Consider the following 16,692-nt stretch of genomic DNA (forward strand, 5'->3'; position numbering starts at 1 on the left):
GATGTCTGCCAAGTCTGTGCGGTTTAATGTACGGTTGATGTCAAGGTGACTCGCAGCTAAATTGCGACTACCGCGGACGATTTGTCTATTTGTGTTTTTGATCGTCATCTTCGAGTTTCTTATATTATAGTCTTAACGATTCCGGTAGTTTGGTTAGCACTTCATCGCAGACGCCATGTAATGAAGAACTGTTCAAGAATTTCAAAGCTAGCGCTACAATTTCCATTATCTTCAAGAGCAAGGAGCGCATTCTCACTGACATCCAGCGAGTCAGACCAGACTCCGGGTGACCGGAGAGAATTGCCTGAGTAAAAGTGGCGTGAAAGTCGAGTTCTGCGATAAGGGGCAGATCATCCTGGCGAAATCGAGCTTCAACAGTCGAGGTCGTCAAAAGTGCGAAGCTAGCTGTGACCTATATGCATGCTCAACTAGGTTAGGTAAGCTAGATTTGCTCTCCACATATCAATAGCTGGAGGCATATCCCGACGTGACAACTTCGTTGATAAACTAGAATCCGAGTATTTCGTTAGCTAAAGAAACCATATTCCTTGCCCCGACGGTGCTTGCGTTATCTGGTGCGAGCTTCTGGAACCCACACGCGCGTAATCCCTCTGCGGTAGCAATCGAGCGAAGGTACCTTTCCGTTGGACGATTAATATGGTCGGCCTCGCCTCGTCCGCCCGGGAAATCGGGTCCGGGGGTGCCACTTAAGAACGCCTCTCTTTGGCGAACAAGATACCGGGCATTCGATTCCGTTAACGGACATACTGGTATGTAGAGAACACTCGAGTCTGACTGGCCCTTATGCACCTTGTCGACGGCATGTATGGCTAATTGACGTGTCAGCCCCTCCGCATTGTCAACCTAAAGGTACGCATCCAGCTACTTACTGTCACAGTGCCACACCACAAGGTCTCCCGGCTTGATAGGCGGAACGTGCACCATGGTGTTCTCGAGATCCAAGTGAGGGTGTAACACCGTGCTCAGCTCTTGACCATGCCCGGGGGTGGCTCCTTGGAGCTCGCTCGTCATCTCCGAGCCCGCGAATTCCCAGTTTTCCGCAGCAAGGTAGTCATCAACGGACACACGATCGAGATCACTTATCGGCCGGAAGAAGGGCCTTAGGAGAAAGTAGGCAGTTGAGAGCTTGATCGCTGGATTTACCATGAGTGTCCCCTCGAACGGATTTGTGGCGCTCATGCTCAGCCAGCCCTGGAACATGCGGAACATCGTGCAGGCTCCCAGTCCATTGTGGTTGTCTATGACTGCCGACACTCGCGTAGTAGCATCCCACGGGTCGTATTCTTCCCAAACGCCTTCGAATATTTTATTATATACCCCACCGCGACCGTACCCATCTGGTTCCCACCTCTCCACGCTACCTCCATCTACATGGGGCCCGAGGGCAAAGGAGGCGTCGCCCGGCTGCCTAATACGAAGTCGGTCGGCATACGATAACGGGGACATGGATAAGGCACTTCGCGGATCCGACGTGCGCCATAATTTCTGCATAAGAGCGGCCTGGACTCGAAGTAGATTCGGATGGGCTCTGGCGCGGATCTGCGGCGCCGACCAATAAAGTTCGTACACCTGAGGATCGTGTGGGGGGAACGCTTTCAACAATCCAAGTCAGCTATGTGAAACTAGGTCTTGATAATTAGAAAGACATGCGGACCTTTTGTATGGGGGTTCTGCGTTACATATTCCTCGATTTCACTCTTGAGTGAACGGGCCTCTTCTTCGGGAACCACTCCCTTGACGACGGCAACACCTCGTCTCTCGATCTCGCTGCGGAGTTCTACGAGATCGCGGTCTAAATCTCGAAAACGGATGGTTGGAATGATTCGTGGACCTTCCCTGTAAATCGTCTCGTTCTCTCTCTTAAGCTGAGGGAGAAGTCTATTCCAACTATCGATCACGTCTTTTTCATGGCCTTCTACAAGGGCCTTTTTATGTTCAAGATATCGCTGGGGAAGGGGAGATCGGGCAATCCCCGATAGGGACACGAACGCATCGGCGATACTGCCTTCTCTCTTACCCTGAGTCGGGGCGGCAGCCATCATGACCGACCGCATCTGCAGTGAGGCACCGGCCGTGAGGCGTCTCGCAAGCATTCTCACGCGACTGGCGATCAGATGAAGACCCAAACAGACCACCTAGGATCGAGAGATATTCGGAGCGAGGTAGGAGAAGAGACATCGAACAAACCGGGGAATCGAACAGGAAAAGGCGGAAGTCGATTCCCCTTCGAATATCAGAGGCAGGTGTTTAATACGCCTAACCATGATGTCGAGCATCGGTCTTACCTTGCCCCCGCCATCATCCCGCGACTGCGGGACTACTAATTCGGGTCCCCAAGCCTACCTACGCTGCGGCGAGGGCGGGTTTTTTGTTACTCGAGGGTGGAGGGGATCGACTCTTCTAGCTCGTCTTCCAACACCGTTTGTTGAAGCAGCTGCTTACGATAGGTATGTGACTACGTCGGAGATCCTCGATGCGTTGCTGGGCAATTATACGATGACATGGACTAGACTAGCGCTGTTCCACTTCGTTGCCTGCTGGGTTAGTCACAAGCCAAGATGGGGATTCCGTCGTGATCCCGCAAGCGGAGTTGCTGCATCCGGTTAGTCCGATACAACTGCGAACCTCCTGTGTCGGATATTATGGTCCTCGCCCATTATCCGTTGTCGTTGCACGCTCCGCCCACAACTATGATAGCTGCTAGAGTCAACGCATTCGGAGTAACTCGATCGTCCGTACCACACTTCCTTACTGCGGCTTTTAGGACTGCGGCGGGTGGTGTATCGTGTTTACCAAGGTACGCATTTATTCGTCTCTGTCCCTGGCCTATTACCTGCCTCCCCCTACCTCTATGCTTTCCGTACCCTCCTGCCCGCCGGACTCCGTCCGCGCTTTTCTCTGCTCCCACCGACACCGACTATATGCAGCACGGCGCGCCATGGGTATGGGAGTGGCTGAATAAGAGGCAGAGTGCTCGGAACGGGTCGGAGTTGACTTCTCTAGAGCATAATTGCTGGCCGCTGTCATGGTCAGATTCGTAGAGTCCGACTCAACCGGCTTGCCACTGAAGAGGAAGCAGGTTGCTCAGGCTTGTTCAAGGTGCCGTCGGCGGAAGAAGAGGTGTGCTCATAATGGGGGTGGCGTCGATGGCGATTCGATGCCCGAGGGTGCACGTGGTGTTACTGTCCAAGCTTCTGCCGACCCCTTAAGTCCTCCGCAGGTTGACTCGCTACCTGGACCCCATGCCGCCCGAACCGAAGCCCACGAGGGGCCGGCCTCCCGGTTCGTAGGCGATCTAAGCCCTGAAGCAATTCTTATGGAGGCAACGAGCCTGTGCTCTACTCGCGATGTGTCGGTGCGTGGTGGATTGGGGATATGGCAATCTCGGGAAACCCGGCCATCCGAGTTGTCCGGGCCTCTCGCTCTCACCTCCCCTTCACGGCAGGCAGTTCAAGATATGCTTAAAGCATACGTATGGAAGAATTGCCTAGTATGTCGCCCGCCGGCGCCGGATTATGCCGTCCTTCGCCGGATTTATCTGGAGAAGTTGCATCCGATTTTCCCCATCCTGGGCGGTCACGTTGTGTCGGCTCCCCAGGATGAGGTTCAGGGCAAGGTTTTGAAGCAAATCATCAGCCTGGCCGCTGCTGCAGATCCGGAGGCTGCTCGTCACCTTCGCCTCAACGCCGACGGCCCCTTACTTTCCCGTCACGACTTTTGCACCTCGCTTTCCAATTCGATCCAGACAATTCTCGATGCTCGGCTCATTACAAACCGGGTGTTCCTAACACGTATCCTAGCCGCGCTGTCTTTATATATGCAACCTAGCTGTTCCGATGACGCTGACATTCCTGCGCTCTTGAATGGCCATGCTGTGAATCAGATGTACACATTAGGGCTCCAGATGGCAACTGGGGACAATCATGAGAATAGTCAAGTTGCTCGGTCGCTTCTCTGTTGCCTTTGGGCACTGGACCGACTGAATAGCGCATTCTATGGCCGGGCCTGCATGATACACGAACGGGATATCGGGTGGAATTTGGACAACTGCATCTCTGAACAGCCGCCTCTTTTCCGTCTGTTCCTTATGATTATCGGGTTGCTGGACAAAGTCATTGGCCTGTACCGTCCGGGCAACCGACTAGAAAGAGAAATAATCATCGACCTACCCATTTTCGAACAGATGATCCTAGACGCAGGCGCAACGCGTGCGCCTAGTTCCTGCCTAGGTGAGCCTCCCCCGAGTCGCCTAGCCTTTTCGTACCTTAACCGCATTCCGTCTCAAGCGTCTCTGGAGATTTTCTACCACTCGGTTGCCATCCTCTCGAGCCAGTCTCCGGCCGAGAATCGCTCAACGGCACTCCCGGCTCCGGCAACAAATAGTCGTCGGTCTTTAGCTGCAGACCGGATTACATCCATCGTTAGCCATGAGTTTCATGGCCAGTTGTCGTATATGCCCATCATTCCGTATGGCCTCTCCTTATCCCTCAGCGTCTCCTACCGCAAGATGCGTCACAGCAACGTACCAATGTTTAGAAGCAGAGGTAAAGAAGCCTTTAGAGTCAACACTTCGCTACTAAAATCCCTCGACGACACCTTTTGGACAGCGAAGACTATCGTGGCAATGGCTGAGCAAGTCCTCCAAGAAATGGACAAGGCAGTTGCCTCGATTACCCAAGAAACAGGCCTCGTAAACGGCTCAAAGAGAGCGGAGCCAACTCAACGGAGAGAACGTGAGCCTCCGCCTTCAGACGTCGGCGATACTGTTATTGTCTACTCTAACCATGAGGGTACCGACTTACCAGGTCTTGAAACAATTCCGGATTGGGACGTCTTCGGTCATTTCGACCCTACCTTTAACTTGGGCGCTGTTGATGCTGCTCTTGATGGGAATCTCGACTTTGGTACTTCCTCAAACTGGTTCGACTGGCAACAGCTTTGGGGATAATTTAACTTTTTCGTTAACCACTAGACTAGCGGTCGTACTAGTTGGCGGTAAAATATACACTATGTTTCACTTAACTACAGGCCACTCTCTGCGGGCTACCTTTTAATATGCCTAAACATGCTGAAGCTTAATTTTTTATTATTAATTATACTCTCATAGTATTAGTGTCTAGGTATTGTAGTATTACGGTAGGACTAAGCTACGTAGCCTTTCCAATAAGTATTTATATAAGATCTCTACTTAGTTTTTTATTATTTAATTTTTATTCTATAAATATTATAGTTTAAAGTAATTTACTCTTTTTAATATACCTTTCCAGTTACCTTTTAATATTTAATCTTTTTCTTACTAACTTTTCAGTTAGTTAATTAATAAATTACAGCTATTTATAGCTATAATCTCGTCTGATCAGCATTAGGCTAATTATTAGCAGTTAGATAGCCAGTCTATTATCTATACGGATCCTCGTTACAGCGTACCCACGCTGCTTTTCTTCAATATAAGCAGCGGCCTATAGCTATGTAGCTTTCGGAAAATTGCCGAGTATTGAACAGGAGCAGCGTGGGCACGCTGTGATGGAGGCACGAAAAAGGGCTACCCAACTGCCAACAACTGGCCCAGTGCCGATCGAACTAGATCATAGCTGTAAACAGCTGTAATTGGTTGATCGGCCAGCTGAAAACGGCAGCTGGGAAAGACTAGAAGACGAAGATAGCGATGGCAAGAAAAGGCATATCAAGAAAGGAGTGAATACTATAGGTCGTGATAACTTTCCAATGGCTATAGGACTAAGTCTGATCTATGAAAATCTGTGTGCGAAACCTATATAAATACTCATTGAAAAGGCTACGTGGCCTAGTCCCACCGCACCACTACAGTATATATTAGCATCCCTTTAAGATTCTAGTTGTGAAATTTTACATTTCTATTCTTTTTCCTTACAATACCTTCAGAATGAACTCGGACTTCGACGACACGAGGCTCTTTAATTACACGGAGGCAGAACTTATCAGCCACATCACTTCTCTTCCCAGCTTACCTGATTTTTCTAATATTATACCACTATCTTCTAAGTATTTAGCTAAGGGCTATGCAAAGGATGAGCTTGAAGATGCTACAGAATCTATGAAATTCGCATCTCAGCTTGGTATCCGTGTCCCGCACATTCAACGAATTATCCAGGTCGATGATGGCTTTTATTGCATTATGGATCGGATTCCTGGAACAACACTTGATATGGCGTGGCCAGAGCTTGGTTGGGTAGCAAGCCTGCGGCTTGCCTTCCAACTTCGTCGCGTCATCCGCCGCTTGAGGTCGGCTGCTTCAACCTCATCTGGGTCACTAGCAACTAGCAAATGCAGGTCATATTGTCTCGAGGATTCTTTCGGCTTGCCACCTAGAGCAACCTTTCACCAGGTCAATGCTTTCTTGAATTTCTGGGCCAATTTTGTCTCGCTCCGCCAGGAGATCAAGAAGACGCCGGCAGAGCATGCGATCTGCCCAAGGCCGGTGTTTTCATATAGTTGCCCATTCGTCTTTACCCATCATGGTCTGGCGCCTCGCAATATCATACTCGACCGCGAAGGGCAACTATGGATTATTGATTGGGATTGTGCGGGATTTTATCCCAAGTTCTTCGAGTACGCCGGCATGTATAACTTCATTCCTAAGGCGTGGACCAAGTTCGCGTTGTGGCGATGGAACCTGTTCGCCTGGATTGCAGGCGGGTTTTACGATAAAGAATCACAGTGGTTGGGAACGATAAGATATATATTTACGCGCTTCCGCCCAGCACGTCGGTTCAACATGAAAGCAGGAGGGTATGCTGCTGCTGCGGGTAGGATCGATAATGACTCTTAAGAAGCAGAGCTATGTGGGAGAGAGATTTCGGGTTGGGTTTATAGTAAATGTTCGACTTTGTCATTTTTTTTTTCGAAACCGCCCGTATATAGAATTTTTCCTATATTTTTTTTTTACGATTTCAAATACTTTTAAAATTTCCTTTTTCGGTAATTAGACCTATTTATTTTTGTTCTTGTATTCTACCTGTGCGTATATTTAAAAACTAATACCGCCTTTCTGATTATTAACTTAGCTAGCTATTGCTTTCTTAAGTACTAACATGGTGTTAGAAACCATAGTTGGGAGGGTACCAACAGGTACGAGTTAAAAGATATAAGAGGGGAAGGTACGGAAGTTCTAAGTAGAAAAAGGTTATTTCATTTAATATTACACAGGCAACGCCTTTTAAGAAGGGCGATAATCGCCCGCCCGAGCAGTAATCGTCCGCCTTAGAAAGAGGGCGCTCGTAAGAAAAGGATTATAAGTTACTTAACTATAATGATTCATATAAAATTAGAAAATTCTCTTACCTTTAGATAGTTTTGTCCTTAGTTCTTAGTTATTAATTTTAAATATATAATTTACTATTAATAAGTATCCTAAATCATTAGATTAAGAAGTATATAAAGTATAGGTTTTATAACTATAACTAATTTCTTGATATATTAAAATAAGTAGTATTATTACTTATAATACTAATAAGTATAGTACAGTTATAATAAGAGATACCTAGTAGGCAGGGTAATGCGACTACTAAAGCTTTATCTAACTAATACGATAGCTTTAATAAGTAGGCCTGACTACCGAAAAAGGAAATTTTAAAAAGTATTTAAAATCGTAAAAATAAAATCTAGGAAAAATTTCATATGCGGGCGTTTTCAAAAAAAAAAAAACAACTAAGTTGAACGTTTACTATAAACCTAATCTGATACTTTCCTTCCACAGGGTTAAACGGATTATAACTATCCCTCAGATAGAATAAAGGGGCAGCCTATGGAAGGGTATCTCAACTTATAGCTTGGCTTATTATGGCAACGTGATCTTCTAGAACGACCTGTCTTTCCTTACTGTATAAAGTGCAAGTTTAGCTGAGGTTATAGTTCTAAATTAAGTGCATTCCCTGCACCTAAGTATGCGTAGAGTAACCGGGGCGCAGTATGGTTCAGAAGGTGACGTATAGAAAGTGGCATCCAGAAAGCACCGCAGGGTTGATCTAATACACACAGATATAGTAGGGCAATAATCTGCGAGAGGTGCTGATAAACTCTGTTATTTCAAAGAGTCGTATAGCGACAAGAGTCTCTCATAGAACTCCTACTCGGGAGCCGATTTTATTACCTTTCCTAGCTTCATCACACTCCGGTGCTATATAAGGTTGCAACAAGTCGAAACGGATCGTGACGGGGACGGGGACCGAGTTCGGTTTCCGGCTTATGTTTAGTCTCACTCTCACAGCTGTAACCCAGATTCGTCGCCTGCAGAAAGACTCAAACGCGCACGCGCGCATTGTCGATAGCCAGCATGTCGTCTCGCCAGATCATTCCCTTTTCCGAGGCGACCAAGGTAACTGCCCTTGACGAGAAGTCTTACGCAGTGCGGCTGGTTGACGAGTATTGCTTCGGCCGAGGTAAGGGAATCTCATTTCCTGCCCACCCCTTTTCCCTCCCCTGAGCGTCGTCGCCTGCGTGCGTGGCTTACCTCCCACGCATTCAGTGCCAAATGGGGGCTACGTCGCATCGTGTATTCTTCGCGCCGCGTCGATGCACATGCAGTCACGCGGCCAGCCCGACACCATCACGGCGCATTTCCAATACCTCAACCAGACCGAGGCTGGCCTCGCAGTCCTCATTGTCGACGAGGTCAAGATCGGCCGGGGCCTTTCCACGCTCCAGGTCACCCTCTACCAGGGGGCTATCCAACCCACGGCGCCGTGGGTCTCGCCGAGCTCGCGGAAGGCCATCCTCGGACTCGTGACGAACACGCGGATAAGTCTCGAGCGAGGGATATCCCTCGCGACAGGATGGACGTTGAGGTCGCCTCCCAGCCCCATGGACCCCGAGAAGCTGTTGCGGGGCGATGACGAGCACTGGGAGCTGAGAACAAAACGTTTCACCAAGGACGACTACGTGCGAGCGCTGGAGAACATGGATCTATTCGTGCCTCGGCAAAAGCCCACCGGCGGCGTTCTGAACCTTTGGTGCCGGCTGGTGTGCGGTGAGAACTTCACCAATGTGTCCTTGGCGTATCTCGCCGACGCCTTTCCTTACGTCGTCGAGTCGTGGCGGCCGGGTCCCGGTGACAAGCAGACCCCGTTCCCGCACGACCAAGTGTTCTGGTATCCGACGATCACTCTCAACCTCGACGTAAAGAAAGATTTATCAGAGGCCGAGGTAGAGTGGCTATTCGTAAGAAACACGGCCAAGTCCATCCAGAACGGCAGATTGGATTTAGATGTTGTCATTCTAACTCGAGAAGGCGAGCTTGTTGCTACCAGTAGGCACGTATGTTTGATACTGGGCGCTGAGAGGAATCTCGGGGGTCAGAAGAAACCAAAAATGTGAAGCTTACCAATTTGCCGTTGGTAATGCAACCACACAGCGTAATAGAGAGGCGAAAAGATCACGAAACGCTGGGATCGGAATTGCACTGCTACTAAACGCAGGTGGATAACGACGAAATAGAATCCAGGTTTCGGTTAAGGAGACGAGAGCTCAACGGCCTCCACTCAAAAGTCTCTCCACGGCGAGGGAAAACTTGCGATTAAAACAGGTGTAAAGGTGGGTAGATTGAGCCTAAGACAGGAGACAGAAGATCGACATATTGAAGACCCAAGCCATAATACGTAGTAGACTAGATGATGTTAAAAAAGAAGACGACCGTTCTATACCCGCCCAGAGGTAATTTAAGGTGGAAAAGAAACCCCCCCCCCCCCCGAGAAACTTAGAGCCATCCTGGGCACATACGCAGGAAGAGAGGATCCCCCACTTCATCTCTCCCCCCCCCCCTCCCTCCCTCCTCGGCCCCCTGCAAACAAAAGCATGCGATAAGTCCGGTTCCATCCTTGGAGTAGTTATTAATATGCTGGGCTGAGTTACTCGCATGCATGCTCAGTCACCGATCGCAGACGCTGCAATGTCCGTAGGAGCTTTCACGACGGTAGGATCGTAAATGGGGCGGAAAGCAAGATTCTCGCCGAAAATGGACTCATAGGCAGCTCTAGCATGATGAGAAGAGCAGCTAGGCGCAAAAGTCTCCGGGTTCCTTACAGGTGGGTGGCCGTCTTGATGAAGAGCACCCCGGTGCCAAGCGCGTATCTATCAATGCAGCACAACGCCAAGTCTGCCTATTGCAACATTCCGAAAGGGGCAATGAGAAACCGAAGCTGTTAATGTTGCGGGTTGGAGGATGCCGAAATCACCGCGCGTAGGCCTCCGCGCTGTGCGCCGACTGGCCGGCGATATATCGATGTGTCATATGCGTGGGACGAGCTCCCAAACCTGAGGCAATTGATCAGGAGAGCGCCCTAGAGGAGACTCAGAAGCCCACCTAATCCCGCCAAACCCCCCCCTCCCCCGTGCGGGAGAGGGGATCCGTCGAGTTAGCATTAGCTAAGAAGGCCAGCACCATGGTCACGGTAGAGATTCGATCACCCCACGGTGTTAGCTAGGTAACGTTTATCTGTCCGCCGACCTTACTAGGGACGTAATGAATCCGTCAGGAGACTGAGAGGCTGTACGCGGGAGGGGGGGAGGGGGATGGGCGTCGTGGCACCGCATTTCCGCGTCTTGCCGCCTGGATGGCCGTGCCCGGCTTTCGTAGGTCCAAGCGGGCAGGCTGTTGGTCCAGCAGGTAGGTAGGTCAGCATAATGTCTTATGACTTGGTTGGACGGGATTCAGCTGGCTCTGAGTTGGAGCGTTAGTGCGAGTCTTGCTGCCATCCCGCGTAGTCCTAGTCCTAGTTTTGGAGGTCCTCCAGGATCTCGCCGTTGTTCTTCTGCTTTCCATACTCGGATCCCACCCTACCCAGCAAAAGTGCTCTTTTAAAGAGAACATGGCGGAACATGCCGTCCTGTACCAGGCGCGGGAACCTGCTAGATAGGTACACGCTATCCGTCGAGATCAGGGTGTTATCGGCCCTCGTGACTCTCAATACAACGCGGACAGAGATAGCACGGTGACGAAGGCAACCCACACAACTTAACCTTGGCTATCATTCGGTGGAGGGAGCCGAGACGGGAACCATGTCATTGGTCCCGGTTCGTTGGATCTACCCGCCGATTCCGACACCGAGGACTGGATCCCACCAAGGCCAGCGTGCGTAGGTATCCCAACCAAGCAGCCCCGAGAGCGTGACCGGTGTCGAGGGCGTTCATCGCATGCAAGCCAAGCCTGTACGTCTCCAGAAGGGGCGAGGGATCGGGGACAGCCGAGTGATAATGACGCCGCACCTGGCCACGCACCCGCGACTTAGTTCACCGCGTAAGTCCCACGCTGCTGTTGTGGTCGTTGCTAGTGGCGTGTGCGGCAGACCCGACTCGAGGTACGGATAGGAGAGCTAACCCGGGCAGACGAAGCGCGGACACGGCCGTATTCCAGACTGAGAAAAGCTCGCGGCGCTGCCCACAAAGCTATGCTTCTGCCAGCCTGGATTTTCACGTAGAGAGGCGAACAGCAATCCTTCTTTGTTCCCATACTCGATAGGCCAACCTCCCCTCTCATCATATCCAGGTTGCTGTATCAGACGCAAGAGAGTGTTGGTAAAGACGAGTATACCTCCATTGTAGATCTGGCTTGGGTAACACATCCGGTGCCATGTATGTGCCACCCTCCCTCCCTTTGCCCCCCTTTCCTTCTCGCTCCCCCCCCTCCCTTTCACCTCCCCGCTCGTATCCTTTCGCGGACCAAGCTCCGGATATCCCACTGGGCATCACGATATGAATGGCCGCCTAGCATGCCATGATAGGTCGTGCAGGCCACGTAGAGCGCCTACACACCGGCCCACCCACCCACTCATCCATCCAGGGTCAGCAAGGGGGGAGGGGGCGTGCGTAGGCAGGCGATCGGATGAGGGTGAAGATGGGGGGACAGTGTCCCGGGGGGCAGGATTCGTCACGACTTGACTAGTGGCTCGGACAGGTATTTAAGGCCATCAAGCTCCTCGTTTTCTCGACAGCCCGGAGCCCGCTCGACACCACCGACTTCATGCAATAAGTCTGCGAAGTAACACTCTCAACCCCCCAGCTACACACCAAATACTATCGATCCAACAACCCTCCCCCCCCCTTAAACGCCAACACAATGGAGCCCGCTACCTGTGGTTGTGCCACCTGCTCTTGCAGCGACTGGTAAGCTGCCGCCGAACTCCTAAATCCCCATCGGTCCCCCTGTTCCCCCCCTGCATCCGCTACCCTTACCCTCCTACACGTCTTGGAAGCCCACGGAACCATCGCTGACACTAGACGTTGCAGCAACTCGTGCTCCTGCTGCGTAAGTTACTGGGTCACACCCCTGATCACCCTTCCGCTGCCGTACTCATGTTGTAATCCGCAGAGCCACTAGGCGCAAGAGCCTCGCCAGGCACCCCGCCGGGGATCCCGCCGGATAGAGAGGGCGCGTTAGGGCGTGTTGAGATGGAAAGGTTGGACAGGGGTCATAGCTGTCGTTAGCTGTCCCCGGGGGTCGCGGCGCTGGTCATGATATGTCACACTTATTACCTAGCAGAGATTGTCCGACAGCACGAAGAATTTACACACCCCTTGGCGAGAAAGATCTGTCTGATTTCCCTTTACTCCCGGTCATGCTCGCATCTGGGTATCATCGTGTGAAATATGTACTAACGCCGTCTATTCCGCCATCCGTAACTCGTCTCGTTGCTCTTTACTACTCCTTCGAAGGGGCCCAGTTGATCAACCAGCCTCGCGCCATATCTAGATCGGGGCCCTCCGCCTCACATGCTGCTATGCACCACTCCAGATCCCAATCTTCCTCGGCCGCCATCGCCTCCGCCAGCTTCCTCCTCCGCTGGTTCACCTCGTCGACACAGAAGTAGAAAGCTGCGTGCTTGTCTCGGATCGACTCCATCAGGGGCTTGATATGGGGTAAGGCAAGCTGCGCCGTCGACGGCTTGGCCTCGAGCTTGAGATTCGCTCGTCCCGTCTTGCACCATTCGTTGACGCACCACCTCTTGCCACATCCCTGCATGAGCTGCGTCAGGTATCGCCGCTCGATCCGCCGCTTCAGCGCCTTGCCCTCGGGATCGTACAGGCTCACGTATAAGGGCGAGAAGCATAGCGAGCACAACCCGATGTCATTTCCTAGGCCTTGACCCTGACGGGCGCTAGAATTCACCGTCCCGTTTCGGCCCACGCCGTACAGAGTACGGCCGCAATTAGCATTCCGGCACGCGGGCGGCTTCGGTCGCTGCGCCTTCTCCAGCTCGTGATATTTTAGATGGGCCGACATCTCGCGGAGCCGGACGATCTTGGAGCACAGGTGGCAGTCCGTAGTCCTCGCCCCGTCGATAAGCTCATGTTCCGTGAGGCCCGTGTGCAGCGTCTCCGTGGACGGGTTGAACGGGTCGCCTTCTTGACATACCTCCAGATGGCAAAACTGGCACAGGATGATCTTGGCGGGACACAGGGTGGTGCGATGGAGGGCGAGGTCTGGCATCGACTTGGCGGTGAAGGGACAGGACGGGCACGGCTGTTCGGCGTGAAAGAGGCGATCGTGCTTCGCTTTCGTGGCCGGCGAGGAGCCGTGAGCGTCGTCGTTAGGGCAGTGCCAATGCTCCTTCCACTCGGCCGATGTCTTTTGGAAAACCGATTGACACTGGGGACACACTACGTTGTTCCGAAGACAGAAGTTCTCGTGCAACATCATGGTGCGCTTGGGGACCCATTGTAGACAATTCTTGCACTGCTCTTCATCCGGTAACCGCTCTTGGGCGTCTGGATCAGCGGGGTTCGGTGCCGCGGCCGTCTCTACCGTCTTGGCATTCCTAACTCTAAGGCGAAACGGGCGGGGGTTGGTAGCGTCCGGCGAGCCGGGATACCCGTGGATGGATATCAGCAAGCTCTCGGCATTCTCGAGCCCGGGGTTGCTAGGCTGGATGGTTATCCGCTTGCTGCCGTCCTCGGCGTAGCTGAAAGCACCAAAGACGTGCTCCGACTCGCGGGGCGGCACCCTCTGCCGAGAGGATTTCGGGCTCATGAAGAGGTCTACACCATACTCGTCCCGCAGCTCGCTAATCTCGATTTCCAGCACCCTCGACCGAGCCCACGACGGTAATTCGTAATCTACATAATCGCCGGGGAGGACTTGCCCGTCGACCACTTTCCAGATAGTCAGTTCTTGCCCGACAGAGCTGCCGCCGGCACTCCCCGGCGCCCTCGTCTGCTTGGCTGTGATCTGCCTCAGCGTTTCCCTGGCCTGTGCCTCGTCCAAGGGTTCAATGTCAACCTCCAGGTCGGTGTTAACCACGCAGATGCCGTTCCCTTCGGGCCGAAATCCATCGATAAGAAGGCGAAACACCTCTCGCCTCGCCCCCTGCACTGACAAGATAGCGCCGTTCGTGAGCGTAGTGAAGTTCTCCCGGAGCTGCCTCTCCAGCAGAGACTTCCAATCATCGGGATTGTATCCAGCCTCGAGCGGTCGCAAGCAGACATACGTGCCTTTGGGCAGATGCTCCGCATGTACGGTGATGCGAGCTGCTGCCTCGGCAGCATCAGAATTGTTGCCATCCCCGTCGCTGCCGTCCGAATTGATCCCCAGGGCCTCCATGAGATACGGGCTGAGCAGCACCTCGCCTTCTTGCGCCGAAAACTCACGGATTCCAGCATGAACAGCGTTGCCGCTCGCCGAGTTCACGAGGCGGAACATAAGAGGGCTGGGAAGCTGTTGGTGCGAATTGTGGTTATCGGACGCGTAGGGAGGGCGGGCAGACGTCGACGGATACGAGTGTCGTAGGGGAGTGGAGGCCGAGGCCTGGGCAGGGACGGGAGCAGAGCTTGCGGCCGAGAGCAACTGCTCTAGAGCTGACTGGGGGAGGATGATCTTATCGCCGTTAAGGTCTCGGGTTGCCTTCCTGGCGTCGAGGGTGACCGACCACTTTATCGAGGGTTGTTCAGCCATGGTTACTATACTGGTGGGCGACGTAGGTGTAAGGTGAGAGGTATTGGGAGGGTCGGGCGGGTTGTCGGACTAGAGCGTCGCCTTTTGAAGGGGTTGCGATTAAGTAGAAGGTTATTTAGGGATGGCATCCCCTGGGAAGAGGAAGATAGAAACCAAAAAAATAGGGCAGGGTTTGTAGAGTATGTGCATAGACAGACGGACAGACGGACGGACAGACAGGCCTGCTCGCGCGCGCGCACGAGCAGTATGGGACCGAGGGCAAGCCAGGCAAAGGTGGATGAGAAATGAAGCAGTGGGGAGGAATTTATCGCGGTGGCCGCGATGAATTAATCACGTCCCGGCTTTCCTCGGGAGCATGATGAAAATCAGTCAGCCATTTCCGTCATGTTCCATGACGCAGCTCTCGCGCTACCCCAATGGGGACAAGCGGGAGATACATGGTCAATACTTATAGTAAACAGACCTAGAATACGAGGTTACTTGGGCGCCGCCCCGGTGCCCAGGGGGGCGGGAGGATTAGATAATGTACACATTATAAGCTCGGAAGTATGGCTCTTGTACCTACACAGCTAGGGTGAAGGTACTTAAGACAGGAGGCATGAATGTACCCGCCTTAGGTGCTTCTATGGACGTTAAGGGAGTACCATGGAGCGGCCTCGGCTTCGAAGCCCTCTTTTTTACACGTATTCCCATCCTAGGTCCTTTTCTGGTTCCTGGATTCAGGGTTCAGCATCGTTATTACAATCTACCTGCCAGCCCCCGTAAGAAGCTCCTGTTTTAAGAAACGAGTATCCAGAGGAAATCTGATCGTCGGTTCATCCTCGTCTGTACGCGTTGAGGCTGTTGCTTTCTGGCTCCTGGTTCGCCTCGAGAGTACTACTGACGCGTTATATAAGTAGCAAGATGTCTTCTCAATTTTGCTTCCGGGTCAGCGATGTCCAGAGTTCGTGCGTAATTTACCCTTCTCGTCTGTGGATAACTCTCCTACGTGCGGATTACTCTAGGATCTAGGTAAGTAGCCCCTCAGGACGTATCTCGGAGAGGGTGTCTAGCAGAGATGCATAGTGAACAGGTGCCTATCAATCAGGCCGGCCTAGGTGTATTATAACGTGCGCGTCTCCAAGCTATCGTCCCGTCGGCATTCGGTGGATGCGAGGTTTCATGTGCCGTACCGAGGATCGGACCGGAAGCATTGCGGGAGGCTCGCCGGCCCGACCTCTCCCTGGCCGGCCCACCTCGGATAGAGAGGCCACTTTGTTAACCCGTAGAGCGCTGTAAGGCGGACGGGAAGGTGCATAAGCAGGTCTGTAGCGTCGAAACGGCGGAGAGCAAATCGAGAAGCAAGTTCATGTCTCTCGATCCGCCAACTGGCCTGAGGGTGGTCGAGGTTCTACCCGGCGCGGGCGCTGGGCTTGCGGTGCGGAAGGTGGCGGAGCTGAAGAACGGCAGGGGAGGCAGGGGGAGTGAGCTGTCAGTTAGCCAAGGCTTTATACTGTAAGCTGGCTGGGTCAAAGAGTCGCGAGAGCCCCAGAGTCACGGCGAGTCGGAACTTCCGGTGGGAATACCTAGGTAGGTGTAGGCAGCATGCTTTTACAGCTACCCCCGTCCGTAGTAGAAGGCATACAGAGCGAACCTATAAAGGACTTGAGATGGTATAGCGCCCAGTACGGGCTACATGCCTAACACATGCGTGTCTCCATACATGCCCTCGCCAGGTCCCCACATATACAGATGAATATAGAGGCGGGCGG

General features: G+C 52.5%; 5 protein-coding genes across 5 annotated transcripts; 3 read left to right on the plus strand and 2 right to left on the minus strand.

Moving 5' to 3' along the window:
* Positions 1–507: 507 nt before the first annotated feature.
* On the minus strand, positions 508–2,060 carry GGS23DRAFT_606655 (DUF1479-domain-containing protein; the record flags this gene model as incomplete). Its single annotated transcript, XM_051519925.1, has 3 exons — positions 508–830; positions 891–1,613; positions 1,676–2,060. The coding sequence occupies 3 exons, from the start codon at positions 2,058–2,060 to the stop codon at positions 508–510; spliced, it is 1,431 nt and encodes a 476-aa protein (XP_051369602.1).
* Positions 2,061–2,695: 635 nt separating this feature from the next.
* Positions 2,696–5,091, plus strand: GGS23DRAFT_579388 (uncharacterized protein). Its single transcript, XM_051517052.1, has 2 exons — positions 2,696–4,250; positions 4,308–5,091. The coding sequence occupies exons 1-2, from the start codon at positions 3,047–3,049 to the stop codon at positions 4,967–4,969; spliced, it is 1,866 nt and encodes a 621-aa protein (XP_051369603.1). The 5' UTR covers positions 2,696–3,046; the 3' UTR covers positions 4,970–5,091.
* Positions 5,092–5,869: 778 nt separating this feature from the next.
* On the plus strand, positions 5,870–7,015 carry GGS23DRAFT_579393 (ankyrin repeat protein). The gene has a single exon (XM_051517053.1). It carries the CDS (start codon positions 5,924–5,926, stop codon positions 6,827–6,829), a length of 906 nt encoding a protein of 301 aa, XP_051369604.1. The 5' UTR covers positions 5,870–5,923; the 3' UTR covers positions 6,830–7,015.
* Positions 7,016–7,948: 933 nt separating this feature from the next.
* Positions 7,949–9,723, plus strand: GGS23DRAFT_579395 (thioesterase-like superfamily-domain-containing protein). The gene has a single exon (XM_051517054.1). The coding sequence runs from the start codon at positions 8,572–8,574 to the stop codon at positions 9,370–9,372; it is 801 nt and encodes a 266-aa protein (XP_051369605.1). The 5' UTR covers positions 7,949–8,571; the 3' UTR covers positions 9,373–9,723.
* Positions 9,724–12,046: 2,323 nt separating this feature from the next.
* Positions 12,047–15,133, minus strand: GGS23DRAFT_215707 (ubiquitin fusion degradation protein UFD1-domain-containing protein). Its single transcript, XM_051511925.1, has 2 exons — positions 12,368–15,133; positions 12,047–12,153 (listed from the first exon to the last, which is right to left on the minus strand). The coding sequence occupies exon 1, from the start codon at positions 14,939–14,941 to the stop codon at positions 12,692–12,694; it is 2,250 nt and encodes a 749-aa protein (XP_051369606.1). The 5' UTR covers positions 14,942–15,133; the 3' UTR covers positions 12,047–12,153; positions 12,368–12,691.
* Between the last annotated feature and the right edge of the window lie 1,559 nt (positions 15,134–16,692).

This window comes from Durotheca rogersii, assembly GCF_024521655.1.
Source record: "Durotheca rogersii strain YMJ 92031201 chromosome Unknown GGS23scaffold_21, whole genome shotgun sequence".
In the NCBI taxonomy this organism is placed as follows: domain Eukaryota; kingdom Fungi; phylum Ascomycota; class Sordariomycetes; order Xylariales; family Xylariaceae; genus Durotheca; species Durotheca rogersii.